The sequence below is a fragment of the Lipophrys pholis genome, assembly GCF_963383615.2.
Source record: "Lipophrys pholis genome assembly, chromosome: 2".
Classification (NCBI taxonomy): Eukaryota; Metazoa; Chordata; class Actinopteri; order Blenniiformes; family Blenniidae; genus Lipophrys; species Lipophrys pholis.
Window position 1 is genome coordinate 31,484,147 of NC_137636.1, and position 22,326 is coordinate 31,506,472.

Genomic DNA, 22,326 nt, shown 5'->3' on the forward strand with positions numbered 1-22,326 from the left:
AATTATGAATCCAGTCAAGTTTTTGTCCAAGCTCCCAGATTCTGCCTTTATGTTTGCTCCGTGGGATGTGTTGAGCAGAGTGCAAAACATCAGAACATTTGTGATGTGTGTGTGTGTGTGTGTGTGTGTGTGTGTGTGTGTGTGTGTGTGTGTGTGTGTGTGTGTGTGTGTGTGTGTGTGTGTGTGTGTGTGTGTGTGTGTGCGCGCGCGAGCGATGCTACTTTGACCACAGAATCAATCTGCTTGCTGAATGTCAAAGTGTTTTACCAGCTTTGAGAGGAGCAGTAAAAACCTCTCTATCTTGTTAGTCACACCGAATGAATAAATCTACCATCCACTTGTGGTGAAGAATGCTGGAAACTCAAAAAGAAGCAGACAAAGATTGGAACTGATTCCAGCTGACATATGAAAGCAGGGCACGGGGTAGTTAGATCACAGGGAAACCACACAGGGACCGATTACCAAGCACTCAGTCACACATATGAACAACTTCAAGTGACCATTTGACCTCAAGCACATGCTTTCTTCGAGTGGCTTCTGCCACGAGGGGTTGGTCTTTCTTGATGCATCTTGCAGGAGTTCATGGGAGGAATGTCTGGTTATCCCTTGCAGTGTGAAGTTGTGTGGCCTTCAAGGCAAAGGCTTGTCACAGCAAATACCGACTTCTCTCCTGCGAATTCACCCTGTATTACTTTGAACATCCGTTTTTAAATCAGCCCAAAACCTTTGCTGGAAGTTCACTCATCACTCAAGTGATCATAAGACTAAAAAAACAAACAAACACATATATTAGGAAGTCAGGATTTATTTAAAATAAAAAAGGCATTTGATTCATACTCTGATGAAATAATGGCCCTTTCATTTCTTCCTGAAATCTTCTCTCTTACAAACAAAGATGTACTGTCGACTCTGAGCTATGTAAACCGTGATGACCCACAGATCCGGGACAGAGTAGACTGGATTTGTTGTGTTTCGTTTATCTGGTGATAGTACTGACACTGTATTGATTTTCATTGTTTCACAATGCCTTTGAATTCAGCTCAAACTGGTGTGGTGACAAATTCACCACCAGATTTAAACTGAGTGAGTCACAGGAGAAACCCAAGCCAATTTCTTTTTAGAAGGAAGATCCTCTCGTTAAATATTCAGAATATTACCATATTCTTGTTTCCTTAAGTAACTGCTGCCAGTTCACTTCTTGAAACTGTTTAAAAAGGACACCAGCCTCTTCTGTTATCTGTTAAGCCCATGGAAACATGGGAGAAAATTAACGGTATGACACGAGCTGGTGTTGAGGCCCCATACCCGATTCCCTGAAGAAAAAAAGGATCTTGGACACATAAAATTATAGAAATTCACGTCTGGAAGTCCTTTTCAGTCAAATCGTCACTGCCAGATGCAGTTGCTCATAATCGTGAAGTCTGTCATTTTCTTTTTTTCCATCTCAAATAAACTTTTACATCACAAAAAAGAAACGACTAAACCATTATTTAGATGATATAAACATAAATACTTAATGATTTTGCAACCATGTTCAATGTTCTGTCCAATCCATGAAGAAATTCCTCATTTTTTCACCACCTTCTCCAGATAACCGATAAATCTCTTCAGGTTGACCTTGATGTTATCCAGCACACACAGCTGCTGAGGGCTGTACTTGCCTCTTCCTTCTTTACGAATCTGCCAGGGACAGAGAAGTTGTCGTAAGTAAAAGGAATCATTTGGAAACTGACAGTAGCTCCGTGGGAATCGCCCAACAACAATCCAGCTCCGGTACCTTTGACTTGAAGACAGGCTGAAGTGTTTTTAGCGAAAGCAGCAAGTTGATGTTTTTCGCAGCGGCCTCGGCCTCCTCCCCGTCCGCAAACACATCAAACAGAGCGTCCAGGGCTTCTCCGTTCACCACCAGGTCAACGTCCTTTGTGGCAACCTGAAGTAAGGCGCTTCCAATCATCTGGGGGCAGAGTTGTGCAAGTTGGAAAACAACTAGTAAGTTATTACACTTGAGAGGCTGATAACTTCTTTAAAAACTAGTAAAATTATAAAATTATTGCAATTACAAATAAATGGATCACTTAAACTGTGAATTATACCTGTGCTGATAATGTAACATTGTTGTGTTGCTGTCAGTCTGATAACTAATCACTCACTAAATTCAGCTTGAGTTACATCTATTAGTTGGAGGAAGATGCTCTGTAGCAAGGCTGTCAACACGATATCAATATGAACAAGCCGACGTCATTTTTGAGTTCCAGCTCCATGTGGCCAAATGTTTTATGCCTTACACGATGTTAATAGTGTAATAAAGTTTCACTGTGATCTGTACGATGTAAAGCATATGGTGCATTGAGGCAGTATATTGTTAAAATTACTGTTTTTATAATTCAATTCCCAGATTTGTCATGTGGTGCAAAATGATAGTTCATTAAATGTGCACTTCTTAATAATATATTAATATGTTGTTGCGCTGAAACAAAGACATAGAGTTCCAGGTATTTATAAATTATAATGTTATTGTTCAATGAGATCACTTGAGATCAAAAATGAGTTTGACACGCCTGATCAAAAACAGGATGGTTGAAATAAATAAACAAGCGAAACAAAAAACTGTGATAAACTGAAAATATTCAGACGGAAGCTGGTGCCACAGTGCTCAATCATCATGGATAATGTACGTACAATCTAGTTTAAAATGAATATCTAGACAGGAGACCTGTATGAGATCAGGACTAATGAGGCAGTCCTGTTCTAGTAAGCAGGGCCCAGTTGTTTAAAACGGGGTTATTTTAACCACTGGTTAAACCCTAACCGCCGGTTAAATCCTTAACCCGCCGTTAGCTAACCGACCGTTAAATATGCGTTGTTTAAAACATGGTTGGTCATCCCGTTAGTTAACGTCGACGTCAAAGTTAACAGCAAGGTGAACAACCGTGGTTAGCGTCCCTGACGCCGCTTCGCCCACTTTCAAGTCTCCGTGCTTCCGTGTTTTGTCTTAAACATTGTGGTGGACGGCAGCGCAGGGTTTTTATCTCCTCTGTAAAACTACCATAAAACATGGCAAACAACGCTGCGGCCAGGATATTAAAGTGGAACATGAAAACTGAGCTGGGATGAACAGATGAGGCATCATGTTGCCTCATCTTTTTTTAATTTTGACCAGAGAGAACGATATAGAAAGTGGAGTGTTCGTAGCCCCGGAGTGGCCATAGAGAAAAATAACAATAAAGCGTGGGAACCAGATAAGTCGTTACCTCAAATGAACAAAGCGAGGGAACCAGATCATTTAATCTCTGGCGGCGTGATTCACGAAGGGAGAGGTCTGTATGAGGCTATGTTGCTCCACTATGAGACCCTCCACAGTACTTTATAATGAAGCTATACTTTTGGTTCATCAGTAACTACTAAACAAACTACATACCGTATTTTCACGACTATAAGGCGCACATAAAAGTCTTAGATTTTCTTCAAAATGTGCGGCGCGCCCTATGGTGCAGTGCGCCCTATGTGTGTGTTGTTGTTGTAAAGCGGACGTAGTAGTGAACACCATGAGAACGTTAAAGGGGGAAGTGTGGGCGTGGATTGTATATAAATGAACGGGTATGTGCGTTATGCAGAACATCGTTGTTTTAACAACCCTGAAAAGTTCGAAGAGACACGCTTATGAAGCACAGTTTAAACTGAAGGCCATCAGCTACGCGGAGGAACATGGAAATCGAGCAGCCGCGAGAGAATTTAAGATTAATGAATCGATGGTTCGCAAGTGGAGGAAGCTGGAAAACGAGCTCCGACAGGTGAAGAAGACGCAGCTGAGTTTCCGCGGACATAAGGCGAGGTGGCCCGAGTTGGAGGAAAGACTCGAGCAGTGGATCATCGCACAAAGAACGAGTGGGAGAAGCGTTTCGACGGTCACCATTCGACTAAAAGCAGTAACGCTAGCAGAAGAAATGAAAATTGAACATTTCCGCTGGACATTGGTGTGAACCGGCCGTTCAAAGTAAGGCTGCGAGCGGCGTGGGAGCGATGGATGACCGATGGAGACCACAGTTTCACTAAGAGTGGAAGGCAGCGCCGGGCGAGTTACGCCACAATTTGCAAATGGATTGTAGATGCTTGGGCTAGCGTGTCTGCTGGCACTGTTGTTCGAGCTTTCGCAAAAGCCGGCATCATTTCCAAGGAGCCGCACGGCACGGAAAGTGACTCTGACCGTGAAGAAAATGAACCTGGTTTGTTTGATGGAGATTTAGCGCAGCTGTTCAATTCAGAAACAGAGGACGAGGAGTTCGATGGGTTTGATTGATGACGATTACAGGTAAAAAAAATGTTAGTACTTTGTAATCAATACTTAAATAAAGCACAACCAAACTCAGTTTTGCTCCCGCTCTATTTTTAAATACGCACACTTGTATGCTTGTGTGCGTGTGTTGTTGTAATGCGGACACCATGAGAACGTTAAAGGGGGAAGTGTGGGCATGGAACCCGCGCCCTATGAGCAGGTGCGCCTTATGTGTGTGTTAAATGCAGTAATGGCACACATAACTGAGACTGCGCCTTTTAGTACGGTGCGCCTTTTGGTCGTGAAAATACGGTACTACTGTAAATGAAAGCTTGGATTTTTTTGCCATAAAATGAGCCTTTTAATGGCTTCATGTGAAAGAGAACCTTTATTATTGATCAGCGTGTGTTTATGTAGGTTGCTATTGAAAAGGGCTGTAGAGCAGCGTTCTGTCATCCTACACCTCCGTTCCTCCATGTTGAAGCATTTGATTCAGACACGTCCAGAAATAAAGTGAAAGGAGCAGAAATTCACTATGTAATGCCCAAATGTTGAAATATAAGCCCCAGCCTCATTTATTTATGGTAAAGAGGAGAGACGTGATTCGGAGCTGCTGAGAATTAGATCCTCTCGTTTTGGACCAAGGTGAGTTTAACATGTCTGTGTTTCACATGCTTTAGTTAGAAAACACCAATATCTAATGTGATCCACATTATTTGATCTCAAAGCTCCATAACAGCAAATATGACGGGATGGAAGCATCATTGGTGAAAAAATATAACACGAGGGAACGAGATAGTAACTCTGTGTCTCAAGTTATTAATTTGAGGTTAGTAATTATTATCTGATTTCCACACGTTATACATATATATATATATATATATATATAAAATTTATCTTTTTTCCTATGGCAACTCCAGGGCTCCATAAAGGCGTAACTCTTCATTACAGTACTGACTTATACCAAAGTTCAGTCCACGGTTCACTCAGTCCTTCTTTTGTTGAACTGGCATCATGAACGCAGCGCTGCCAGTGAACGGCATAGTGAGAGTTAACAACGCTGTTACAAGGTTAGTGGAGATCCGGAGGTGCGTCAAGATAACACCTGGTTAAAGTTTTGAACAACAAGATAACAGTGCCGTTAAAGTTAACGGTCGGTTAAAGGTAGTTGACGGCTGGTTAAAGGATAACCCAGTTTTGAACAACCGGGCCCAGGAGTTTAGGGAAAAAGTAACTTTTAAGAAAACAGCTTCAACCCACAGTACTAAGGTTCCGCTCAGTGAGCAGGACAGAAAGAGACGGCAGCTCCTCAGTAGTTTTCATATCTGTTAACTGTGACGGGTTAAACGCTAACAAGAGCTCCGCTAACTGTAAGAGAGTAGGTCTATAGACTGAAACATTTTCTGAAATAAAAAAAATTCTTAAAAAAAATACCTCAAGGGTCGCTGCGGTGCCTCTCTCTTTGGCTAGTGTGCCGCCTGTGATTCCCAGGATGGCGACGGCGTTGACCCTCACGCTGACAACGTCGCAGCGGGTGGCCGCCTCGCTCAGGCTCATCAGCTGCTGGGCGGTCATGCACTGACAAGAACAAAACCCAAACACTCAAACGCCGAGCCGTCCAGAATAAACACGGCCAGCGGTGCCAAGTTTGAACTGGCAGAGAATCAGAAAGTCTGACAGAAAAATACAAAGTCTAGCTGCGGTGATGCTGCGCTGTTTATCCAGCAGCCCGTGTTCACACACTAAGAGTGACCCTCCAACATGTGTAGTCTAGTTTAGTTAAAAAAATAAACAACAAAATCTGGGTGTTATTTACTGTGTGAGAGCAGCTGTATCATGTCCACTGTGATTGCAACAACATTGATCTAAAGGTCAGGACGCCGTGACCTCAGCTGAACAGACTTTTATTTTTTTTTAATTCTCCAAAGGTCACATTTCTAAATAAGGTAATCTGTACCTGGGGGATATTTTTGGAAGCGAGCATCTGTAAAAGGGAGCGCATGGCGCTGATGACGGCCTCCAGGAACTCCTCGTCTTTGGATATCTCTGAAAACAGAAGAACAAAACTTTTATACAAGTTTGTAATTTCCACTTATTTAAAATTTTGTTCATTAATCTATTCCAAATCAATGTTCCCAAAGTATACAATTATTTGTCCTTTACCTGTGTTATTAAACACCAGCGTGGACAGGTGCTGTGCTGCTTCCTGCAGCGCTGCCGGACCTCCCAGAGACTCGGCGTCCATCGTGGAGAGGATGCTGTGGAGGCACGTCAGCGCCCGGGACTGAACACGGTGCATTCTTAAAAAAAAAAAAAGACGAGGCTCATTTTCATTGAAGAGCATCTCAATGTGACACAATTGGACGAGACATTGAAACTCAAGCAACGGCTGATAAATGAGGATTACTTTTTTATCAGGCCTCTCCAGGAGGAGTCCCGCTGGCACGTGTCCAGGGCTTCTTTCCGAGGGAACTCTGTCTTTTTGAGGACCTTAAAGAAAAAAATGACCGTCATTACCATCGTTTTGTCGTGTGGTGTGGCTGCACAAGGGAGGATTATAAGGTTAAAGAATTTTTTTTTTTACTTGGGTCAAACGTTTGATCGTCTCTGAACTATTCACAAGAAATAAAGGTTATGTTTTAGACCATGCGAGAGGTGAAACACATTTTCCACAATCTAATTAAAACATTTTTCTTTTAAAAAACAGTGAAAAGAAAAAGGTACAACTTCAGCAGATCAGAAACTCCCCTTTACGTGTGAATAACCTTGTTAGGAAGAGACTCAGCTGTCATCTTGTCAACATCTAAAGAGCTTCTCAGAACAAAGGCTTCCAATGCAGTCGAGAGTGCCAAGAGATTTAAGATGATCTTCAAACCATTTCAAATAAATGATTCCACTGTGAGAACAATGATCTGCGAGTGATGAACTCCTGTCAATCTAACAGCGCCGACCATCCCATCTACTTTCAACAAAGACAGGAGGTCTGATGCCGGAGTGTGAAACGTGGAGCCTAGGGCCCAGACATTTCAATATGGTGCAATTAACTTGTATCACATGACAGTTTAGTGCAATTTCTAAGTTGTATGGAGCAAAACAAATGTGTATAGATTTCAACAGATACCAGATTGATCTGCGTGATCTTTGTGTTTGTACATGCGTCATACCATTTGTATGCGTGTAATGTTTAGTGACTGTGTACGATGATGTGTGCATGACTCAAAGGACTTGTCTCTTTTCAATCTCTGGACTTTACAACTCTTCTTTTACATATGTTCATCTTAAACAAGAACTATGTTTTGCCCTCAGTCTAGACTTGCAGGCTCAGTTTTCTTAAGCCAGGAATCTATCCAGTTCCCTTAATGTTATGTTTGTCAACACAGAGCTGTACTACAGTGCTCAAGTGCATCGAATGCTATACAAGTAAGGAGACTGTGCAGGTGAACTAGTGAGCAAAACCCAGTTTACCAACAAATCTGTCAAAGCACAAGAAGCCCACGTGAGGTGCACATAGAAACTGAGACCTTCTTGCGTCCTTACAAGGATGCATCTCAGAAGGCACAAAAAACAAACACACACATTGATAACACATACACAGAAAATTACAAATATTTCACACACTTAAATAAGACACACACCCATATTTCACCTGACGCATGCACAAGTTATTTTGCATCGACAGTAGCCTTCTTAGTTTCCAGGGTGAGGTCAACTCAACACAACACTGACGTCCAGAACTGATCATCAGATGGGAGCCATGCCCATTGAAATGCAGCTGTGAAAGCCAACTACCTCATTTCATGCAAAATAGCCTGAAAAAAGAGTGAGTCTATGAAAACATGGATGCTGAAGGCTGAAGAATATTATCCGACCACTGTACTTTGCACTGCATTGATAGAAAGTAGAAAGCAGATTGTACTTATTTAAATCTCTTCTTCAAATTCAGTTTTTTCAGTTCTGAATCTGAACATGTTTAGAGTGTGCTTGTACTTCTTTTAACCAACATTACTACTATAATTCCCAATATTCGTTTTTTTTCCACACCCAGTGACAGCAAACTGAGGTACACGTAACCTAGTACACGTAGAACAAGTCTGACACAGCTGGCCTGATGCAAGATGTTTCTAAAGAATCTGCAGGTAGCTCATATATCAAAGAACATGTGCTCACATTGAGACGTTTCATAAGTTTGACCTGTTGCACGGGAAGTGTGTTGATTAAAACCAGAGCCATTAATGAGCATACAGGCAGAGAGCAGGTCTCTTCTCTCCTGACCACAATGACAGAAACTTTAAGTGTGAATTAAAAACATCCTACCAAGAGGAGAATGGTAATGACAAATCATTTCTATTTTCATGTCACAATGCTGCCTGAGGGAGGGAGCAGTCATTGATTCGGCTATAAGTTCATCAACAGGAGCTTGAAGATAATATGAGAACCTGTGATAAAGCATGTCAACTTTTTAACAGAGATGCTGAGAGAGTACTGACATAATACATGCAAAAAAAAAACCCTAAAACATCTTGTAGGGTTAGAAATGCTGCATTAATGATTTGGACTAAAGTTTGAACAACAATACAAATCATCTTCAAGAAACATTTTTTCCCCATACGGGTGCAATACCAGCTTCTGTAGTGCAGAGAATCATATTTTATCATTATTTCGAGTTGTATTTTTCCAAACCTCAAAATGTTTTAATAAAACACATCATTCAAGGGATCAACAGATGTCTGCTTGTCAGTTGGATTTAAATTGAAAAAAAGTGCTGTTCCACATGACTGCACATGAAAGCATCATCTCTGTGCCACTGCAGGTACAGTAACCCAATCTGCTTCACCTGTCAAAGAAGAAGGGACTGGTTGGCTGCCTAATCAAAACAGTGTCTTCAGCCAACAATTACAGCAATGTGCTCCGGCATGACAGATGACCTTGCTTGGCTCAGCACTCCCACACTGTGTAGGGCTCCTTTCTTACAGCTATGGGTCAAGGTGACGGCGTGCCCGGGCGGGGGGGAGAGAGAGTGCTATTTGCCTTTTCTGGGATGCTGTGGTTGATCAAGGCTCCGTGAACCTCGGCTGACAAACACAGAGGAGACATCAGATTGGACAATCCATCGCAGAGGCCGTCGGGACCCATGTCGCTCTCGTCGCTGCTCGATTCCTCCTCCCACTCATCGTCAGACGGATCTGGAACAGGCAAACACGAGCAGGATCGATCAATGAAAAGCAAACGTTGAAGAGGAAGAGCACTTCGGGGCATTTTTAGGTCACTCAAGTGTACTCTTCCCATGTATGTTTTCCTGTAATGGCCTTACTGTTAGACAAATGCATATTTGGTGGCCGTGTCACAGGAAATCAATTTGATGCAAAGTGCCGCGGGGCGGGCGCTGCTGTCCGTGCCCACAACGCTCACCGTCAGAGCAGCACACATTGACGATGATCTCCAAAGACGTTTGCTGTGCTGTCAGCAAGGCCGTTGCCTCCCTCAGCTCCTCTTTGCCCCTCTGGACAGAAACAGGCAGTGGTGTTAGTCAACATCTCCCTGAAACAGAGACTATTATCACTCAGCGTGACTCCCGCCGCAAAGCCGATGTGCAGGAAGTGCTTGAATATGACTCATGGGACTTTCTGGAGCGGAAATCTGCTCAAAAGGTGTCACTTTGAATCGAAAATGACGTTTAATTCACTTGCCGTGGACAAAAATGACGCCTATACCCACCGTAGCTGAAAATGTAAATGGCTACACCATCCTGAAAATAAAAGCCCTAATCCATACACCCTTTGGTAGTTTGGACACACCCCCTCGTTCAAGGTCTTCTCCTTGTTTACATAGTAGATTCTCACTGCCGACATCAAATCTATGAATGAACACATATAGAATTATGTGGTAAACCAAAAAGTGTAGGAAAAAAACAAACATTGAATGAGAAGGTGCGTCCAAACTTTTTACTGGTAGTGTATTGCCATTGTGTCACTCCCAACATTGGAGGCTATCCGGCATTGTAACTGGGATTGTCAGCCCTGATCTTGGGGACCAGGCTGTGACTGAGCTCTGAGGGACGGCTCTGTCTGACCGGGGTCGTGTCTGAGGTCCTGTCATCATGACAGGATGCACAGAGGCTGGTCCCCAACTGAACCATGTGAAGCTTTCCCCTAATTTCCTCCCTTCTAGTCCCCCTAACGACTTTTCACCTGGTATGACTGCACAGCATTAACACGCTCGTCTCTTTGCCAGAAAAACAGAGCCGAAACTATTTACTGTTGATTACAAATTTAGCTCATGATGATCTTAAATTGAATTGGTGAAACCCTCATTAGACTGCAGTGACCCTGCACTGCTGAGTGTGTAGACTCAAATCTCTTCTACCCAAAATGCCCTTGTTTGAGCACTGACTCAGCCAAAAGCAAGCCACCCAAAGGTCCTGCGTCACATCGTGACCCTGTCAGCGGGTTCAGTCACGTTTCACGCCTACGATTAGCCAAAGTACAAACATCTTTACAAGCAATGCTTGAGAATTACAATCAAATTATGGCCAATTAAAAAGTTTTACTGAATGACAACACCATTAGTGGTTTTAGATGCAAACGCCGGCAAGGTAGAAGCTGTGTATGTTTTCTGCTTGAGGCTGCTTCACAATAGAGTTTTCCTCCGGTTTGATGCGCTCTCGTTATGCACTGGATGTATTTTTAGTTGAATGCAGTGTCAAAGTGAAGCATTACAAACAAATGAGTGAGTACAGGTAAATAAAAAGTGATTGGAGGAGTAAGAGCCAATCAAAGTTTAAAGACATTGACTGCAACTTCCACGTCAAATGTCAAGAGTTATGTGCCATTTGATAAACTGAGTTCTGACACCAAAAACATTTTAGACTGTGACATCAACAAAAAAACATTTCAAGGTCTTGTGGACTCGTAAGGTCTTACTGTTTCATGGTTCTTAGCTGGTTTTCTCTTTATTATAAATATATGTCTATACAGTGCATCTAGAGTATTGCTTAGTTTTTTTCAAATACTATTTGCAAATATTTAAAATAATGACATTTTCATGTAATCATTAAGGGGTGTTGTGTGGAATATTGAGGGGGGGGGGGGGGAGAATGGAATCTATGTTGGAATAAGGCTGAAACATTGCAACATGTGGAAAAACTGAAACGCTGGGAATACTTTACGGTTGCACCGTATGTAAGTATGGTAATCAAGCATTAGTCAAAGTCATTTTATCATAATAACTCAAATAACTCAAGCCACATTTATGATACAGTACAGTAAGCATTTACAACAGCATTACAAGACAGGAGTCTTCCAGTCTGTCTCCAGCTTTCTTCTATTTCACAGTGTACCTGTGAGGAGGCGTGTGCTGACGAACGAGGCCACTTACAGGCAGGAGGTCAGAGAAGTCATTATCAACTTTCGTAGCTTTTCCGTTCCTCCTCTGTTTAGGCGCCGCCTCCTCTTCCTCCATTTCGTCCAAAGGTAACGGCTCTTCCGCAGCCTGGTCCCCCAAATCTGCGGCAGCCGGCGCGCCTTTGTGCCGAACGTCCTCTGCTTCTCTGAGTTTGGGGACCAGCGTGCCTGCATCCAGGTCCAGACACTTGGACAGCGTGGCCACCACTGCATTGAGTGTCTGCGCCTGACGGGCAGCAGGGATACTTCCCTTCAGGTTCCACAGTGTTCCTGTGTGGTACAATGAGCAGAGTAAAGGCCCCTGCATACTCTCATAAGAACAAAAATTATAGTTTGGCTGCAACATCAGCCAGCTGCTGGAAAAAAATGCTTGTTCAGCAGAAGAGTTCATGCTCCGAGAAGAATCTGTCGAACTCGCAGGCCACGCCGCCTCACAGCAGGCACACATCTGTGAAACAGCGTTTTAACTTTTCAACTGCACAGCTCATTTTTCGCTTCAAATGTTTTCAGAAATACATTCCGCTGAACTGTTTCAGTAACAAAAGATACAGTTTGTGTCCATGTCGCGATGTTGGTCTGGTTTTAACTGCAGGAGCTGAGTGATGCGTTAAGATGCATCACGTAACTCCGACCGCCAACACGTTAACAAGCTGCAGGGCTCATACAGTAGTGAGGTTACATGCTACACATGAGTGAAAAATGACCGATAGTCAATAGCGAGCTGGAACATGGAGCATGTGCAGCACACGGCAGTGCTGAAGTTTCGGCACTGCGGCACCAACATACTTGGGCCTGGACAGTTGACACAGCCGAACCAATTGGCGTTATTTTGTTCGTCAGGACCCCGGAGTGCCGAACTTTCTTCTTGTACTTATGGAGTACTAATCATTAGTTATCAATTACTTGAATGTTTTGCACTTCTATGCCCACGGTGGCTAAGCGCCATTGTAAAAAAGTTGCAAGACTTGACTGTTCTCGCTTGGAAACTTTACTGTTTTGCATTTCATCTCTCCACACTGGCCGTGGCTTTATATCAGGTGGGCTCAATAAGTGAACTGCCATCGTTGCATTTAGTCTGTTACCTTTGAAAAAAAAAAAAAAAGGATCCCTGGCTGCCCTGACTGCCTTAAGAGCAGAGCGCAGAATTTGGGGGTAATAAAAGACATGAAAAGTGACACGTTGTACCTGCAGCAAGCGTCCTGAGGAGAGTGTGTGCCATGTCGGCCTGAGGTGACAGCAGCACGTTCTCCAGGGCTGCGAGCACAGCCGTGTTCACGCTGCACAGCAGCTCGGAGTTATCCTCTGTCACCGTGTGCAAGCAGTGGGCTAAAGGAGACACGAGAGGGGGTCTCAGAACAGTGACACCAGATTAAAACCTGCCAACGACGATACTCAAACTGTAATCTCTTAAGCATCTTAACTATATCATCATGGGCCTAAAATCTATTCTTAACCTCTCATTTCTGAACCGTTTGTGTTCGTGTTCTTTAAGCACAGCATTTTAAACAAATGACTTTCACAATACGCCAAGACCAACTGGTTTCATTTGATGAGTATTTTGTTGTCTTTTTCTACATTGCCAGTATGTTTTTACCGTTACGTTCATTACATTGATTGAAGCACTTTATGAAAAATATAATTTTTCTTATTGTTATGACAAAACGTGTGATTGTGTATACACAAAAACATATGTAATTCAAAACTGACTGTTAAAACTATTTTGAGTGCAAAAGTGTGTAGTGTTTACTGCAAAAAAAAAAAAAAAAATTCAAAGCGTCCACAGTGAAGACTTTCTTTACGATGTATACTTTGTACACTGTTACTTATAGATACTGTGAATATCTCGGTTATGAAATCAGAATATCGATGATAAGCTCCAAGATTTTTGGGAGTCTTTCTACTGCATTAATCCAGAGAAAAAGAACCGAATGAGTAATGGTTGCCAAGGCTGACGTGTAAATGTGATGAGCGTCAATGCTAAAATACTGTGGCCAAAATAAATATATCATGCAGCTACGAAAGTTATGACTGAAAACATTTAAGGTTAATTTAAGAGACACAAGCTAAAAATGACCAGGTTATCGCTGGTGGACGTACCTGCAGATATGGCCAGTTCCACATTATTAGGATGTCGCTCCAGACACTGGACGACCACATCGAGGAGACCAGACTTATTGAACACAGACAGAGCCTGGCTGCTGCTCTCACTGGGAGGACACAACCATCATTTAATCAATAATAATCATCTGTGGATTTATTGCTTGTCAGTCACAATATATTTTAGAAAATCGTGAAACTATCAAGTCAGTATCTCCAGGGTTTCTTCTTTATTTTTTACATTGGTAGAAGAGACCCATTATGTTTGGGAGCTGCTCAACAGCTAACAGACAAAGGCTGCTGACTGAGTCACTGAAAGCAGCAGGGAAGCAGGCTGTTGTTTTACCACAGATTCCACAGTAAGTTGACGGCCTCGTTGGCCACGTCCTCCACTGCGTTCTTCTCTTCTTTCATCGGCACAGCCGCGCTTTCAAAACCGGCAAAGCACTGGGAAACAAAGCACACCACGCTTCAGACGTCAACAAAAGTTCATACGTATGAACTTTGACCTTAAACATGGGAAAATAGGTGAAATGAGCAGGAGAAGAACAAGAGCATGCTTTATTTGTCACACAGAGAGAGTGTAGAGCAAAGCTTGTTCTCTGCATGTAAAACCATCAATAAGGAGCTTTTGGGGGTCAATAAGATGTGAGATATCTGCTGGGCGCTTCGTGTGTGTGAGTCAATAATCTTAGTATGAGAGCAGTTCATTGCTGTCTGTGCGGTGAGGAGAGACATGTAACTACTGAGGATATCAAAGCCCGCTGGAGCAGCTGCTGATGAGGAAGAACTGAAGTGATGGGCTGGGCTAAAAGCAGCGGCGGAGGCGGCGGAGTCTCCTCACCTCTCTAAGCAGTGCTGTCAGAGGAGTCATGATGTCGTGCTTCACCATGTCCTCGCACACCTCCTGACCGCCACATGCACTCAGATTCCTGTCGGGGGTGGAGACAGAGAGAGTGAGAGACAGACCCAGACGCACACTCATCAGTCGCTGTGGAGGACATTCAGACAGAGATGCTATTTGTGAGAGGGGGTGGGGGGGTGGGTGGGGGCGCACTGGAGAAACTCTGCGAGCTGTTGTCTCATTATCAGAGCCAGCTACATGAAACCCAGTGTAAGTTTGACTGGAGGGCAACAGTCAGAGAGGTGAATGTCGCACCAACACAAGAGCCTCTAGTGAAGAGCATTAAGATTGTGGGAAGGGGACTGGGTTTTTTTTTTTTTTTACAATAACTGGGTTTACAGCCATAAAAACAGGGGAACAGCATGTAACTGCACTATTTCTTCCAGCCTGAACTTTCATTGTAATATGGCGCCCCCTGTAGAGACACCAGAGCAAACACTCCTGTGCTGTTTGACACCGACTGTGTGCTTTACTTTAGCACTTTATTAACGCTTGCACAATGTTGGTGTAGCAACAACAACTTCACCCTTAACGTGTTCTATTTTCGTGTGGAGTTTACATGTTTTCACTGTGCGTGTTTCTCCTGGTACTTTCAAGGAATTAAATCAAAAGCCAAAGTGAAGGTAGTGAAATGACAGAAAAAAGAAAATCAGGGTATTTTGGGTACGACTTCATGTGGTTTTGCTGTTGATCAATGTGAACATAAAAGTGTAATGTTGCATTTTGCAAAGTGTTGATCTGGACAAACACTGAAAATCAAAGAAAACAATGAATTTCCAGAGCACTTTTTTGTCACATTTGTTTCACGTTGCTTTTTAATCATTTTTCAATGAAGTGAATGTACTTTTATTACTAACATATCGGGCGAAAGTAGAAGTGGAAGCACATGTTTTGTGATTGAGAGGTTCAAGATGTGATTTTGCTAAATTGTTATATTTAAAGTTTCTTCTCGCAATTACACATTCACTATAACCTTCCTATTCATCACAGCCTAAAATGCCTCATGCTGCTCAATGATGCAACAATAGTTCAGTATATTTATAGGATTTTGACAATGAATGAAGAATATCACCCAAATTCCAGGTTGGCCTGAGGAGCTGTTATGTTGTGAAAAGTGTGAATGCATCCCTCTGAGTGACCGGTTTCCTCCTGTACTGCATTTTTTCTGCAATCCCAGCTCCAGTTCTCTCCGTGTGTCACTAGTACAGTTACTGCATGTACACACATCGAAGACTCCTTTGTAGTGGCGCTTAAGTGAAGATGCCTCGTCTCCAAAAATAGCACAAAATGAAATGAGGACACCCTGGATGTTGCGTTGTGATGCCAGAAAGATCTTTTTAAAAATCAGCTTGTTTAGTAGCTAAGCTGCAATGTGCTGGATAAAAACAAGCACATCTGTCTCCAAACTGTTTATCCGTTCATTTTCTATAAAATTTTTATCCAACTCAGGGTTGTGAGTCAATGGAGCCGATTCCAAACACACAATCAAACACACTCGCAGGCCGTTTGGAGTCACAAATTGGCCTCAATCACGTGTTTCTGGTCTATGGGAGGAATCAGAAGTACCTGGGGAAAAGTTATGAATGCAAAGGGAAACACACCGTCACTAAAAGGCTGTTTCATGCTTGACGGCTCCGTGCGGACAAATTACATCATTTAAGCCGCCGTGCCCTTAATGCGGACCTGTTCACGCGGAGGTCACCGCTCCGTGCGCCTCCCAATTTTTCTGACGAGACGGACGGAGATGTGCGGAAAAAAGGGCGAAACTGAAGAGGAGGAAGACCGAAGACTTTGTTTTAAAGACACAAAAAGCATAAAGCTGCACTTCTACAATGGAAACACAAGATTTGACTCATCGCTGCCAATTTGCTTCGGTGTCAGACTTCAACAGAGGAAAATTTAATTTGAAACAATGGTTGCACACTCCAGTCCGCTCTCCACTTGAGGGATCACCTACTGGTGTCAAAAGACCCGCTTCCACCGCACAAAAAGTGCAGGGATGGAACCGAGCGTTACGGAGCAGTATGGAAAAGCATACCCAGAGCCAAATCTGGTGCGTGTTTCCTCCGCAGAAAGTACGGCTAAAATGTAGGCGGGGCTGAGAGCTCCGCAGATATGCGACATTGCAACAGTAATCTCAGCCGGGGCGACAGATCTGGACCTTATGAATCCTCTGTTGTTGTTAACATACTCTGCTTTGCACTAGTTGTTTAGTTAACTTTCTTTTTTTTTTTGCAGCCACAGAGCTGCAGCTGAACGTGAAGGTGCGGCCCCGGCTTTGTGACACCGGAGCGCACTCTGGAGTTACAAAGCCGGTCGGTGCCGGTGTCGCGCCGCTGGACGTGACAGCCGCAACTTCCGCATTGGGGCAGAGATTTGGGGCAAGAGTCCAATTATGAGTTTATATTATCTTATATTTTGTAACTATTTTTTGCTAGGAGTCTAATTCTTTTTACCATTTCTATATTTAGTTAAGTTAAGGTGAATCACCTTTTTTTCTGTAACTCATCTTTGTTATCCTCTGTGTGCTGCTCCTCTTCTATTAAGCTGCTGGAACTCCAAATTTCCCTGACGGAGTCATCCCAAGGGATTTATAAAGCGAAGTCTAACTCTAAGTCTAAGTCTAAGATCGCAGACGTGATGCGAGGACAGACACCAGGGCTCGGGGCTCAGAGCAGCCCTGGCGTCCCGGCACAATGTGTGTGGACGTGGTCTGAGTCCAATTGCCACGTTGCATCACGTCGCACACTGGCAGGTTCTGGAACTCCAGCGTTGGGGAACCGGAGCTCCGGGGCAGCACGCAGCGGCCCACGCAATGGAACACCGGCCAGCTACGCAACGCGACGCGACACAACAAGGGGACACAGTAGAGCATCGGTTACGGCTGTAGCGTCTGCTCCGATGTCCTGGTCTCCGTCCCTGCCTCACGTCTGCTTTTTCGGGATCAACATGGAAGTTGCGCAGCAAAAAACAAACAAAAAAACCAACCAGTGCAAAGCTGATTACGTTAACAACAGAGGATTCATACAGCCGACATTAAAATATTGAGGGCGTGTAGTAAATCACTGACCAATCAGCAGAAGGCTCCTCAAAACGGAGCCGTTCTGTTGTCATGAGTACCCCAACGGAAGGGCGACGGAAAAACCTCCACCTTTGGAGTGATTATTTCCAGGAAAATTTCGAATTCTTGTGGTGGAAACCCAAACCGTACCGGACCATTCCATTCCTGTACTTTTTGTGCGGGGGAAATGGGGCTAAAGAGAAGAAGTCTACTTCTTCTGCTGTAATTTAATACTGCGGTGGGAGTGTGTTTGCGATACACTGCCCCCTGCGGTTTGGGAGCGGGAGCTGCGTGTGGTATAAATGGCACACACATTCTCTCATGCCGATTCTGCACTTCTAAATTCCGCACGTCACACCTGTGTGTCAAGCATAAAACAGCCTTAAGAGGGCTTTCACATCGTCATTTATTTTGGGAGGAAGCTAAAAAAAAAAAAACTACAAGGAAGAGGAGAATCCACGTCATTGATTGACACGGACATACACACCTCTATTGTTTTGTGTGTAACAATAAAGCCAAGCACGATATATATTCACCCCACCATAAAGTGTCTACACACATTTTCTTAACCTTTTCTCAGTTTTCCTCAACTTAACGCCGTTGGTTTCATTGTATTTTTCTACTCAAAAGGCACCACGCGCTCCACGTCGTTCTCTTTGGTTCACTTCCTGCTTTTGCTCCATCACGTGGTCCAATGTCACTACAATGAACTGCAACAGTGTTCAAATGAACTCAGACCAACATTTTCAAGCAGATTTCTGTTGTTTGGACCGTACCAGAGCCCGGATGAGCTGTTCCACCTGCACAAATGAAGCAGACTCTCCGAGGAAGTGAACTCCACATGAGCTGGTACGAAAGCGTCTGTAGTAACTCACTATGTGTCTTCCTTACTACTCTCATCTGGAACATTTTCCACCTTACAAATATGTTCAGTTAAGACTTGAAATATTAAAGCTGTTGAAGTAGTATGAGGTTGCTGCATTATAAAACTCTCTAATACTATACACTGTAAAATATGAAAGTACCGCCTACTGACTCACCTGAGGGCTCCGGTTGCGGTCTCTCTGACAGCCAGACTGCCGTCCAGCAGCATGGGGCCCAGTTTTCTCACAGCATCCCTCTGGAGGAATCCCGGGATGTTCTGGCTCTGCTGCACCACCCGAGAAATGCTCGCACATGCAAACTCTCTCACGTCCGCACTGGGACTTTCCAGCTGTGGAACGTGTGTGAGAAGAACACATGAAACCCAATGAATCCATACTGATCAGAACAACGTGGCATAAGGTCAGGGACCCATATGTAGACACAACAACCACAAATAGACAATAAAATAATGACAATGTGGCACACAACTACCACAAGGTGACGACAGATGATTCACATAGGGGCCAGATTCAACTACAGGGAAATGCAAAGTGAAGATCTGAGACAAAAAAGCCAAAATGACATGTCATGGAGTAAAAGGGACATGGCATTATGACAAAGCAACATAATACAACTCATGAGTCAAGTTGTGGTCATGTCTGTGTCCAGAAATGGACTTCACACATCAGGCAGGTCAATTTTAACATCCTCTATAACTCTTTTACACACACAGAGAATGTCAACAAAAAGATCAAAACAATGTGTTTTTAATGGGCTTCCCTCCTGAGCCAAAGCCAGTGGTCTCATAACTGCTCACAAACCACATCTAAAAGCTGGAAACGTCCCACTGTCTGTTCATTATATTCACATTTGACTGCACTTCATTATATGGTCAAAACCGTCACCATAGAAATAAAAGACCACGTGATTCTATACCACTATTTATCAAGCTAGACCTTTGAATGCAGTTTTTAAAACTTGACATCTGAGTAAATTTAAAATGTGACTTGACAAAATGTAAAAAAACTGTGTTCTATTGAACAGTCAGAAGACATGGAGCACGATGCATGATTATTCCAATAATCAGTAAGGATTATTCAAGGTGCTTTAAAAAATTTTTTAAAATTAACCTTGCTAAATCAGCATAAGCAAGTTTTCGTAAGTGAAACAAACATTTTAGGCTTCTAGTGATAAAATGCTGTCATCTAAAAAAGGTGATTTCTCTGCAGCACTTTGGTTAGAATTACATGCCGCTTCTGCACGATGGATAAACATTGCCGATCCTAATTTGATTCATGACTTCTCACAGGAGGCAGGAACCTCTAATATGCACGGATGGCACTAAAAATCTTGATATTATAGTCGATAGACTGCTGAAGCCGACCTTCTTGTTGTTGTTTACTTTTACCCTCCTAATGAGTCACTGATATTGATGTTGTTTCAAAACACTGGTATCCCCATCTTGAGCCATGTGTGTTCATGTATGTGCATTATTCTATAGTTTTACACTTTGCCGTAACACAATTTTCCTTATGGGAACACAAATAAACTGAAGTGAACTAAACGTCCTGGGCTGAAACAGTCTGCGTTCTTTCTCAAACCAGTTTCTTTATCCATAATCAAAATCATTTCTTTGTATGTGCAACACTCATAATAATAATAATAATTAAAAACATTTTTTATTCATAAGTGCTTTTCAGGACACCCAAGTTCACCGCACACAATGAACAGTGTTCTGTCTTGAGCCCTATGACTGTTTCTGTCTGCATTAAATTATTAAACCTATTTGAATGCATTATATGGGCGCAGACATGAGTTGTATTAACATTTCATTACTGAAACGACATAACTGTATCTACGATCAGTGACTGGATGGCAGATTAGCCTGCAAGTAATGATCGAGGGTGAGATGCTGAACACTACAACTGATAAGATGATTCATGAAATATCACAATACAACCCCTTGTTTTGAAGTCTAACACGAGTAATCCAGGTATTATATTTGATCAGAATGTGACTCCAGATCAGGGGTCTCCAACCCTGGTCCTCGAGGGCCCCTGTCCTGCATGTTTCAGTTCTCTCCCTGCTTCAGCATACCTGAATCTAATGACGTCATCACCAAGGTTGGGAAAAAGCCCAATAACGAGCCCCTCATTGCAATCAGGTGTGCTGCAACTGGGAGAGAGCTAAACCCTGCAGGACAGGGGCCCTCCAGGACCAGGGTTGGGGATCCCTGCTCCTGATCAATGTTTTCTAAAGTGTTTTCCTTGCAGACATGCAGATTTAGCCTCTTAGAAAAAGATCCGTTTTCCCAACACTGTTATGCCAAAACAGTAAAAACAAACAAACAAAAAAACATAGTAAAGCCAAATGCTGGTGGATAAAACTTGGAAAACTGAAAGCAATGGGTAGGTTCCTCAGTATGCTCAGAGATTCTAGAAAATATTTCATTTAAACTCAGTTTTGATGTTAAAATGTGTGTATTATCATAATGTCTCATAATTTCACATGTAGCATCTACATTGAATTATTGGATTTCCTTTTGTGTGTCACCACAAATCGTTTGTTTTAAAAACAAGAACCAAGACAACTTGCTCTCTAAAAAACAAACCTCACATTACACTGAATTCCAGATAGGAATCTTATTCCAACGGATCGCACAAAGAACATCTTCGTTCAAATACGGGCTGAGCACTTTCTGTGTGGAGTTTGCATGTTCCCCCAGATGAGTGTGGGTCTCATCCCACAGTCCAAAAACATGCATGGAGTTTAACTGGTGACCCTAAGTGTGAATGTGAGTGTGTGAGGCTGTCTTGTTTTTGTCCTGTGATGGACTGTTGACCTGTCCAGGGTGTATCCTGCCCTCAACCATCGTAATCTAGGATTGGCTCCAGCGCCCTGAACATTATGAAGCTATATATTGGATGGATGGATCCTATTTAAGTCACAGACCTTTAAATGGCCTGGCCTCTATAGGCATCATTTGAAGGACCAAAGGTCTGTTTCAGGTTATGATTGAAACCCTTTGCAAGTCTTTCTCCTTTAAACTATGCACAGGTTTCTGAGTGAAAAATATAAACAAGGAGTTTATGTTTGAACTGACTACTTAGCCAATTGCTTTGGGTATATTCTTTTGAATTTGTCTTCTGTATTTATTTTATTTCACCACATCTGCCACTGCATTGATATTTACTAAACTAATGACGAATCTTATTTGGAAGGATTTTACCTGTGAAGCAGTTCTGACTGTGAAATGTAAATAATTAAAGGCGGGTATGGAGACTAAAAGAGGACAGCAAATAAAAATGACATTAGTTTACAGCCTTCGACATCATAAACATAAACACGAGTCCTAGATTACACAACTAAACCTGCTGACACGCGACGAAACAACTTTATTTCGATGTGAAGTAAGTTAATGTTGGTGACACACGATGCAGAGGTGCTGTCCTTACTTTCTCCAGCAGCTCCACAGCCGGGCAGTCTTCATCAGCCTGCTCCTCTTCCTCCTTCCCCGCGCTCACCGGGAGCCCCGCCGTGTTGAACTGAGGACGTTTAAACTTCGTAGTCTTGCTTTTACCCATCGCGGTGTCTTAACAGAGTCAATGCTGCTGCCGTTTCGTCACTTTACAACCTGGCTTTTGGCACAACCAGTCCGGCTGCCGTCTACTCTGAGGCCATGTGGAAGAATGGACCCTGCCGGAAAGCGGAACTGCTGCCGTGACGT

General features: G+C 43.0%; 1 protein-coding gene across 1 annotated transcript; it reads right to left on the reverse strand.

The window, feature by feature from the left end:
- Positions 1–790: 790 nt before the first annotated feature.
- Positions 791–22,305, reverse strand: heatr3 (HEAT repeat containing 3). The gene is made up of 15 exons (XM_080491243.1): positions 22,055–22,305; positions 18,776–18,948; positions 14,615–14,702; positions 14,117–14,217; positions 13,771–13,880; positions 12,859–12,999; positions 11,648–11,943; positions 9,683–9,773; positions 9,302–9,456; positions 6,681–6,763; positions 6,437–6,573; positions 6,231–6,319; positions 5,708–5,851; positions 1,778–1,954; positions 791–1,680 (listed from the first exon to the last, which is right to left on the reverse strand). Exons 1-15 carry the CDS (start codon positions 22,181–22,183, stop codon positions 1,567–1,569), a joined length of 2,028 nt encoding a protein of 675 aa, XP_080347369.1. The 5' UTR covers positions 22,184–22,305; the 3' UTR covers positions 791–1,566.
- Between the last annotated feature and the right edge of the window lie 21 nt (positions 22,306–22,326).